The sequence below is a fragment of the Artemia sp. Qi Xiang Cuo genome, chromosome 2 (genome assembly GCF_049724085.1).
Source record: "Artemia sp. Qi Xiang Cuo chromosome 2, ASM4972408v1, whole genome shotgun sequence".
Taxonomy (NCBI): Eukaryota; Metazoa; Arthropoda; class Branchiopoda; order Anostraca; family Artemiidae; genus Artemia; species Artemia sp. Qi Xiang Cuo.
The window spans coordinates 30,800,538-30,811,793 of record NC_142795.1 but is presented as its reverse complement, the minus strand read 5'-3'; the positions used below and the strand labels follow the sequence as shown (position 1 = coordinate 30,811,793).

The following is an 11,256-nucleotide window of genomic DNA, read 5'->3' as shown; positions in this document are numbered from 1 at the left end:
ATACGAGCATTCCTTCCATAAGAACCATATATGACCTCAGGGCGTAACTTATAACCCTTACCCTGAAGACTGTGGGGGGAGTGTCCTGCTCAAAGATATAATTTCCAGAACTTTCAATTGAGTTGAACAAAATGGCTATCTCAAGATTTTGATTGGATGTGTTTGGGGAATAGGTAGGGGTGAGAGAAGTGTTAGTTGCCCTCCAATCACTTTCGACTATTAAAAAAGGCACTAGCCCTTTGAATTTCCAATCGAATGAGTCCTTTTTGAAGTTTCTACGACAAAGCTTTCTATAAAAACTTTATATGCCCACAGGGCGTAACTTACAACCCATGCCCTGAGGGCTGTGGAGGGAGTGTCCTCCTCAAAAACATAATTTCTATCTGGAAATCAACTACGTAGAACAAAATGGCTATCTCAAAATTTTGATTGGAAGTGTTTGGGGAAATGGTGGGCATTGAAGGGGTGTTAGTTGCCTTCCAATCACTTTTAACACTTAAAAATGGCACTAGAACTCTCGATTTCCAATTGAATGAGCCTCCTTTTAAGTTTATACGACGACCCCTTCCATATAAAGTGTCTCTGGGGAAAAAAAATAAATAAATAATAAAACATTGGAGCCGTATGGCCTTTACTATAGGGCCTTTACTTATAGCGTTGCCTCTGATAAGAGGTTAGCTTTTTCCTCTCAACAGCCAAGCTGCATGCTTCAGTTTTTAGTTATCCATTATTCCAAATAAAGGAAAGGCGTAGGTCAATTCCATATTCATCCGAATGTTTATCAAATTGAATGTTTATGAAAATTTGGGTGCAAAAAAACGCTTTTTGAGACCCTATACTTGGCCCAAAATTGCTGCTTTGTAGAATGCAATTCCAGAAAGTCAGACAAGATCTGTGCGACTCGCAGATTGCTTAAGATTGCCATCTCCCATTTGATTGCAGATTGCCAGATTGCCATCTCCAGATTGCCATCACAGATTGCCATCTCCCATTTACTCACTATTGTCAGTAACATGCAAGATTTTTACAATAAATATCTGCTATGGGGCGAATAACGATTAGCAAATTAATTTTAGTTCAGGTTAGAGCGCTTTTTAAAGTTTTACATAAATAGTATGGGTAACTTATAAGAGTGGAAACTGGCGCTAGCGTGGAAAAAAAAACTATCAACGCCAACGAGCGTCTGGCGACACATTACATTTGTTCAAGCTATGCAATCGTTTTTCTGTCATGAACTGAGATCAGACACTTATTACTGCCCTATTTATCACAGTTGTACTACTTAAAATAATTATTCTAATTATTACACGGAAAAAAATGCCAAGTGTCACCAAACGCTAGGTGGGGTTGATAGTTTTTTTTTCTGTCGACACTAGTGCCAGTTTCCACTCTTACAAGTTACCCATACTTTTGTGTTTTGCATACAAAGTTCATCTTTGATTACATGAAATAATCTTGAAAGCTACTTAACCAATGATGATGGTGAGGAAAGAGCGAATAATAGAAAGGGCACTTGTATGATATACCCCCTACCTAATGTTTTAATTTAATATAACAAAAAATAAAACTAGTTTTAAACATTTCAGGTATTTTTCTAGTTTAAATTAAAAGATTAAAATTATTGTTCAGATACCATAAATATTTTTGCAGTTTATAACTTTAGCGATTCTGAACTAGAAACTAAAATAAAATAAGAATTGATTTTTTCAATTTTACTTCACGTCATTCATTCCGTAATATATATTTATTAGTACACAATCGGTGTTAGATATTACATCATGTCACTTATTACGTCATATATGGTTATGATTGATTAAAAATAAAATATGTTTGAAAATATTAAAAGACATCTAAAATGCATTTTTTTTGTAAAAGTGGTTCTATTTTTATTTTATTTTTGTTTTTGATTTATAAAGGCGCTATAACTTTTAATTTCCATTTGAATGAGCCCTCTCGCAAAATTCTAGGACCTCTGGGTCAATACGATCACCCCTGGGGAAAAGAAAAAAGGCAAACAAATAAACACGCATCTGTGATCTTTCTTCTGGCAAAATATATCAAATTCCACATTTTTGTAGATAGGAGCTTGAAACTTCTACAGTAAGGTTATCTGATACGCTGAATTTGATGGTGTGGTTTTCATTAAGATTCTATTACTTTTAAGGTGTGTTTTCCCCTTTTTTCGAAAATAAATTAAAAAAGCTTTCCACAAAATAAGTTTTTCAAAGAAAAGTAAAGAACTCCATTAAACAAAAAATGAGCAAAAATAAAATAAAATAATCTACCAAGCTCGAAACTACCACAAATCAGCATCGATAAATAAATGAAAACCAAAACGAACAGAAATTACAATAAATAACCGAGTCAAACTCAAAACGAGCAAAAATTAACATAAGTTGGGCGCAAAACCCCTATGCCTTCCCAAGGCCAGAACAAAATTTGCATTTTATTGAAAAAAATATAAATGTTTTTACTTTTATAACTTTAATAAATCAAATAATTTTAACATTTTGATTACTAAATATCAGTGTATGTATATTAAACTGGCAGTGCACATTCACTTGTATTTTTTCAGTTAAGTGCAAATTTTGTTCTGGCCTTGGGAAGGCATAGGGGTTTTACGCCCAACTTATGTTAATTTCTGCTCGTTTTGAGTTTGACTCAGTTATTTATGTTAATTTCTGTTCGTTTTGGGTTTCATTTATTTATCGATGTTGATTTGTGGTAGCTTCGAGCTTGGTAGATTATTTGATTTTATTTTTGCTCATTTTTGGTTTAATTGAGTTCTTTATTTTTCTTTGAAAAAATTATATTGACGAAAATGTTTTTTTAATTCATTTAGTTTCGTTTTATGTTGACATAATTTTTTCAGGGAAAAAGAAAATAAAACTTTAAATGTTTTCGTTTTTTAAGACTTTGTAGTTTGACCTTCTATTTGTATCCTTGAGAAAAGTTTTCAGCAATTTTTAACTACATAAACCATTTTAAAAATCTGGACACAAATGGTACTGTTTAACTTAGTTTAATACCTCCTCTAGTTGACCTGAAATGGAAAACTTGATACCATTCGCAAAAAAATGTGTTTACTCTCTTTGATAGCTTGGATACACTTACACAATTTTGATTTGGTTAAATTTTAAGAGCAGAAGTAGCCTCGAAAGTTTGAACATAATGCCCTCAGTCGTTCTTGGGATACTGCTGAGATGCCTTATTGGAAATTAGTATTATCACATTGCATTTTTATTTAATATTAAGGCAAAATTTAGTTTTTACACATAATGGGCAAATGGGAGGGTGGGCGTGGAAGGAGGAGTAGTTGCCCTCCAATCACTTTCGACTACTGAAAAGGGCACCAGCCCTTTCTATTTTCAATCGAATGATCCCCTTTTGAAGTTCCCACGACAACTCCTTCAATACGAAATGCCCTGGTCTAAACAACAACAACAACAGAAAATATTACTAATCACTTTCGACTATTAAAAAGGGGACTAGCTTTTGGATTTCCAATCGAATTAGCCTTTTTTGAAGTTTCTGCGACAACGCCTTCTATAAAAACCTTATATGCGCCCAGGGCATAAATTAAAAACCTTGCCCTGAGAGTTTTGGGGGAGTGTCCCTCTCAAAAGTATATTTTCTTTCTGGAAATAAACTAGCCTACGCTAAACTAAATGGCTATCTCAAAATTTTGATTGGATGTGTTTGGGTGAATGATGGACGGGGGGGGGATAGTTGCCCTCCAATCATTTTCGACTATCAAAAAGGGCACTAGCCCTTTTAATTTCTGATCAAATGAGCCCCTTTTGAAGTTTCTATGACAACGCCTTCTATAAAAACCTTATATACCCCAGGACATAACTTAAAACCCTTGCCCTGAGGGTTGTTGGGGAGTGTCCCTCCTCAAAAATATATTTTCTATCTGGAAATCAACTACGTTGAACAAAATGGCTATATAAAAATTTTGATTGGATGTGTTTCGGGAAATGGTGGGCGTGGGGGAGGGGATAGTTCCCCTCCAATCACTTTTGACTATTAAGAAGAGAACTAGCCCTTTGAATTTCCAATCGAATGAGAGCCTGTTTTGAAGTTTCTACGACAACACCTTCTAATAACTCCTTATATGCCCCCATGGCATAACTTAAAACCCTTGCCCTGAGGGTTGAGGGGGAGTGTCCTCCTCAAAAACACATTTTAGATCTGGAAATCAACTACGCTGAACAAAATGGCTGTCTCAAAATTTCGATTGGATGTGTTTGGGGGAATGATTGCCGTGAGGGGGGGGCTAGTTGCCCTCCAATCCCTCTCGACTAGTAAAAAGGGCACTAGAACTCTCGATTTCTAATCGAATGAGCCCCTTTTGAAGTCTCTACGACGACCCCTTCTATATAAAGTGCCCTGCTTTAAAGAAAAAATAAAAAATAGACTGTACAGTGTCAACATTGATCTTATATGCCCTCAGAGCATAACTTAAAACCCTTTCCCTGAGGGTTGTGAAGGAGTGTCCTCCTCAAAAAGATACTTTCTATCTGGAAATCAATTACGCTAAACAAAATGGCCATCTCAAAATTTTGATTGGCTGTGTTTGGGGGACGGACGGGCGTCCGGGGGGGGGTGATCTTACCGAATTCTGGGACAAGTCATTGGTCAAAACTCTTACAGATATAAGCTTGTAACTCTACAGTAAGGTTCTCTGATACGCTGAATCTGATGGTGTGATTTTCATTAAGATTCTGTGACTTTTAGGGGGTGTTTTTTCCTTCTTTTTTTTGACAATAAGCCAAATTTTCTCAGGCTCTCAACTTTTGATTGATATGAGTAAACTTGGTGAAACTTATATATTTAAAATCAGCATAAAAATCAGATTCTTTTGATGTATCTATTGATATTAAAATTCCGTTTTTTAGAGTATTGGTTACTATTGAGATGAATCGCTCTTACTATACAGTTCGTTACCACGAACTGTTTGATTATTTTAATATGATTCTCTGACGCTCAACTCTGATGAACTATACCAAAGTAAGATAAAAATATAATACTTTAGAAGCAATTTTGGGTTAAATATTTGCACATTAGGAGGGGGGGGTAAAGTATAGTGGGTCTGTATGCCTAATGTGTTAGGTACAAGCATTTTGCATATTATGTAGTAAGAATTATTTTCTAACTTCACACTGCCCAAATACTTTACCCCCATTTCCCCTAATGTGCAAATATTTAGCCCAAATTATATATTTTCCATCTATTCTGTCACTTCTCTTTGTCTTGTCTCACGCTAAGCTGAAAGAAACTAACGAAAAAAAAACGGTTCTACAAGGTGTCAATGAATGAACAGCTTCAGTGGTCGGGGGCATATCACACAAGTACCATAGAAAGTAATCCACGTGATAGCTAGAATATAATCACTTGTTATTTAGAGTTAAGGACGATAGGGGCTTTTGAAAATTATCCCAATGGCAACGTATGATTAGTTGTAACTAATCAGGCGTTGCCAAATGGATAATTTTCAAAAAGACCTGCCTTCCCTGTCAGCTTGCCTGAAAGAATTGTTAAACTGTAAAACAGTCGCTCTTCTTTGTATTTATTTATGTTGCTGCAATGCAACGACTGTGGCAGATATCAATTCATATGCGAACAGTTTTGAGATTATTTTTCCATTCCTGACGATATATTTGTAACAGCAGAAAAACTAGATAAGTTTGTCTTTACTCACGAGATCGATATTCTATTATCTTGAAAATTTTGGAAAAATCAATGTAGAATGAGTTCTGTTTCGTGATATTTCACAACAATTTGTTCGTATAGCTATTGTAATTAGAAGAATACTTTATTATTCTTGTGTAAATTTACTACACACATAAGAGATTTATCAAAGAAAGGAGTTTACTCTAAAATTGGGACACTATCTATACAAATAGGGTTGATAGTGGATGTATAGGTAAATGTATAGTTTATTGTGAACAAATGCCACAGGACCTTGGCAGAAAACAAAAAATAAAAAACGAGACAATTATAACAATGAAATTGGAAAATCTATTTGTTTAGGTTCGCTACTGAGGGCTGAAAAGCTATTGACAAATTCATTTCAAACCATTGGTGATGACATTACATGAAAAGGGATTACAAAACACTTTTGAAAATCATTTTCTATTTAATTATTTGCCCAGCTTTCTCTTATAGCATATTGGAGTTAGAATAAAAAAACAATATTGTAGCAGATATCAATGAGGCAGAGCATGAGAACTTATGTAATGTAATGTAGATTTTTATAGGTGGCTTTCTCAAAACAGATCATACAATAAAGTGTTTATTTATTTATGATATAAGATAAATTTTAACTACACAGGGGTCTGGGGAAATGCCATGATTTCCATCATGGTCCGTACCATAGGTGCCACACGTGCAAACAAGTCAAATCCTGGGGGGGGGTAAATATGATTTTTCCTGGAGGGGGAGTCAATAGTCTCTTAAAACAGTATTTGAACTTTTTCTAGCGAGCCTTCAGGGCCAATCATTGGTTGTTATCTTACTTCTTCTCCCCCTTTACGTTTTAAGTGTGTTTTTTTTTTATAGGTTTTCTTTGAGCATATCTTTACCATGCCTTTCTGGAGATGGCTTTTTGTTACTTCGGACGGATCAATTCAGGAATGGTGGTTTCGATGGAGTCTTGACAGATACAGGTATTTTGTATAAGCTGAATTGGAGATAAAAGTGAATACCTATAATACATCTATAGTCTATTTAGAGAGCCTATCTAAGAAAAATCTATAGCTTTTTTTCTTTATTTAATCAATTGTATTTATATCAGCGGTATTTTCATAACGATGTAGCACAGTAGACAGAATATACAGTTTTGACAAAGGGTGTACTCTCCGTTAAATAATGTGAAACGTATTTAAAACCACACAAGATTCATACTCCGCCTTCGCGCACACGCGATTCCAATGTACACATCACGAGAAGCTTATGGAAAAACTTGTTGTTTTTTTTGTCCGACCACTAGCAACTAAACTAAGGTTCTGACGTATATTCCCAGGGTCAGTACGCGCGGTATCAAATGTGTTACATGTTTGGAAAAAGAAGACGTTACAGTCTACAGTGCAATGTAGCAACGGGGATTACAGAAGCATGTATATAAAGTACTCTCCAACAGTTATGCATATAGCCTATATGTTTGTCTAAGGGTGCGGTACCAACTACAACAAAAATGAAGTAGGTACCCTATGAATATAATAATATGTAACATTTCATTTGTAATATTTTAAATATTTTAAGTCTTAAAAAGCTTTTATTCAATTGAATTCACTTTAATTTATCAGTATCGAGCCATTGAATGGTCCTAACTCCAAATTTTTAAAAAAAGAAGGAAGCGGACGAAATAAGTAAATCTGTACAAATACAGTTTTTATTTTTTTTTTTGTCCTTCATACAAGCTCCATTCATATCATAATTGATAAAATAATTCAAAGTAACCCAATTGAAAGGGATCCACCCTTGAAAGTTTCAACTTGGTAAGAGCTGATCTGCTGGAGTAGGAGGGGGGGCTATTCAACTAAATTTTGTGCCATACTGCTGACTATAGGAATTTCTCTATAGTCGTTGACAAGCTTGTCTCTTTAATCTCAATCTAGCTTCATCTCTAACGTAATTACTCGAAAATAGTGAACTCTTTTTCCCAAGAATCAAGTAACTGGTCCAAGAAATAAAAATCCTAGAACGTGATATTTCTGTAAGGACAATGTCATATATATAATGGCCTGCACTCATTATTCGCGCTAACAATTAAGAATTATTTGCAGTAAGAACCATTTGCAGCAAACATTTATAAGTAAGATTAACACAGGGGATTTCCCTAATTTTTTATGCTCTCAAGGCCTTCCCCCACAAAATCCATAATTGAACATCATTCATGGAGGAGAAGCGTATAGCTGGCATCAAGTGGCTTTGTCCAAGAATGACTTGTCATTCATGCACCAACTCTCATCCAGCAATAATAAATTTCAACTTTTTTCAAAATAATGATGGTGAATACTGTAGCAAATGCCACTGCAACACTATAAAACGCCACAAATTCATTTATTTGGCTAGTTAGCTATTAAATCGTATGTACACAATATTAGCCAAGTCTTTTTCCCATTTCGTAATATCAACTTCCATCAAACTTGCAGTAAAACAACGTGGGATTAGTCATAAGAAAATTTTCTAATAAACAAGGATTAGAGTCCTAGAATGACAAGTACTGCTTTGACCATTAAATGCTAAATCATTTTTGAGAATCCAATTTGTATGAATCTATTCTAAACTTTACTTAAACGTATTGTCTTTCTCTACAATGAACACCTCAAATACACTAGTAAAAGAATCTCGCAATGGCCATAGAAAAGCGATGTGATGTTACTACTACAGTTTAGAGACATTTGAAAGCTGAATTTAATGCGCTGTATTGCAAAAATAAGTTCTAATATCCATGGATCGTTTACAAAGGACTCTTTTTGTTGTTGTCATTTTTCTTTTTTCTTTTTTGTTGTGTTTGAATTATTCAACTTTCGGGTGGAAAGCTCCAATTAAGCAGGCAACCCAATAGGCTGCAGTTTGAACCTGAAGTTACGATAAGACCTGAAAGAGCTTAAAATGTATGACAATTTCCTGGCTCCGTCGCCTAAATATCTCTTTAAAAATGTTAAATCGAAATGTTTCAGCTCCGAAAAGAAGAATTTTGCCACGTGTCCGAAAGGGCTACCGTTTGCAAGTCATATTTGATTTTGGTCAAGTTTGCTATTGCTTTTTCCTGTTCTTAGGACAGAGGCAGAGGAATGGTATCATATGTACCTCCTGAGCTTTAATATTCCTCTTACTGCTAAAGAACTTGGAGGTTCCTCTTTGCTCCTTTCTTGGTTTGATATTGATATTAGAAAGTTCTTCAACGACACGAAAGGTCTTTTGAACAAAACCAGTTTAAAACAGTTTACTTTTTAATGCTGTTCAATGCTCCTGGATGAATTTATACTTTACCATTTTTCATAGTAAATATTCGTTCATGAAATACGCCATTCTGAAAACTTCAAGGGGCTGACAACTTCTTTGTTTTGGTACACGTCGCAAAAAAATTGGATATTGACAGTGCTAAAAATGAGCAAAGACCTGATTTGTTTCAAAAACGACCATGAGGCAGAAAGTAGGACCTTAGTCCCTCCATAAGCTTCTCCTGCCCCTCCCATCTCACAAGGTTCACATGTTGCATCTTTTTGAACCAACCGTTTCTGAGTACCACCTACCATCCACACTAAAGTGTCCCCATTTATTTGAAATTTGATAAGAGAGTTCCTAGAGCCAAATATACGTTAATCAAGAAATTTTAGGTTGTTGAACTTTACAGCCCAGATACTAGCAGGCTTCAAAGTTTAAGTTTTAGGGATTCGTCCTCTATCACAAAGAAGTCCTTGTTTACAAGAATCGTAAAGGTTATTCATCCTCAGGGACGAAGGGCTACCTAATTGTAATAGTTTATTTACCTTTAATTGGTTTTAAATATATTTCAGGATGGGAAAATTTGTTTTCTTGTGAGTGAGTAGGCAATGTTTATAAATGATAAAGAAACACAATGACGTTCTTTTGCAATGATTAGTAAATTGTTTATGTGGAAATCAATCAGTGATAGGCATAAATTTTAATTACTTTTTACCAATAGGAAACAATTCATAGTTGTTAAATTCTGAGGCAGAAGGATACAGCCTCAGCTTGTGCATGCTCTAATTCTAGAAATAACATCATAGATTGTGTTAGGTACTACCTTTTAAGGTGAAGTAATAAAGCGTTAGCTTGTATGTATGGTGCATTTTGTAACTAACAAAGCTGACCGGATGTCAGGAAATAGAATAAGGGCGGTTTTTAGAACAGAGCGTTTTTTTGGACTGTCTTTAAGGCACATGTCTTCATTTCTTTCTTTTCCTTCTTCTTGAGGTATACCAATTTTAAAGTTTTGACGGGTTGAAATCTTATCGGTTGGCATTTAATCGATGGCAAAGAAATAGGATCAAAGCGTTGCCTCTGCAACACTTTTCCCGACGACTTTCAAAAGGTTGCCGCAACACTTCACGTTGCCATAGCTATGTAAATCTGGTTATTTTTACAAATTTTGAAATGCTAAACTTTTACCGTATGTGAAATAAAAGTTGGGTATAATCAAGTTATATAATCAGATTATATAATCAAATTATTTAAAAAAATTATATATCAAATTATATAATCAAAGTATGTATCAAATTATATACAACGTGTTTTTTTTAGTGCACTACATCCATTAAGATATCAATTTGGTAAAGATATGACGCTGGTTTAAAAATCGGATAAGGAGTCAGGATCACGCAAAATCTACTTTGGTGCTGAGAAATAGTCAGTCTATCAATAGCACTGACAAAAAATGTTGCAGTTGATCAGGTGTCTTGTCGGAAAAATGGAACTTGGGTTAAAAATATGTACTGTTCAATGTGCTACTGCTTATAGTCGCTTTGATTCCTATGAACTTCCTGACTATAATCCTAGATTGCCAACTTTGATGAAAATAAATCGGATCGTAAGTATAAAACGGGTGGAAGGGACTAAAACTGGCTTAGAATTTATAGTAGTTTCCCAGAGACTTAATAAATAAGTCCTTGCTTTTATGTAGAAAAGATAGCAGAATACGGATGTAGCCGATTAAGTAATTATTCACAGAATTATAAAGTATGAATGGTACTCTATCAAATAAGGCAAACTAAGAGGATTTAATAGTAGTATAGATAGATGCTGCTCATCTTCCACCTCTTCTCCCTAAAAAGAAATATCCCCGCTTTGACAAAAGCTTACTCTATCGAAAGAAAACAAAACTGAATTCTCATTTGGAGAGCCATAGATGGGGCAAGTAAACTACGCCCTTGTCCTTCGAATTCACCTGCCTTTTTGAAACACCTCAAATAGTTTTAGACAGTTATCTTGTGTCCACAACCACAAACGCAAATAAATAGTAGGCATTTTTAACTTTTAATTTACTCATAAAATTCTTCCCGCCGTAATTTCTACGATCATCCTTATTCAATTCTTTTTTATGTGTATTGTACATGTTTTGGCATCTGCAAAGGGAAATGATACTGCTCTGCAGGATACGATGACTCCTCTTCTGAGATATTAAAATGGGTGTGGTCGCTTAAATAAAAATAAAAATGTTGATTAAATACTCTGGGAACATCTAACACATGCTTTATTCTTTTTAACTACAATTAAGGTACA

General features: G+C 34.8%; 2 protein-coding genes across 2 annotated transcripts in view; both read left to right on the top strand.

The window, feature by feature from the left end:
* Positions 1-11,256, top strand: part of LOC148955132 (N-acetylneuraminate (7)9-O-acetyltransferase-like) — a 148,835-nt gene that overhangs the window by 59,340 nt on the left and 78,239 nt on the right. The window lies entirely within an intron of this gene.
* LOC148955131 (N-acetylneuraminate (7)9-O-acetyltransferase-like) overlaps positions 6,570-11,256 on the top strand; it is an 85,908-nt gene continuing 81,221 nt past the window's right edge. The window contains exon 1 of the mRNA XM_089108077.1: positions 6,570-6,671. Coding sequence (XP_088964203.1) covers positions 6,589-6,671 — 83 coding nt within the window. The 5' untranslated portion in view covers positions 6,570-6,588. The remainder of the gene's footprint in view (positions 6,672-11,256) is intronic.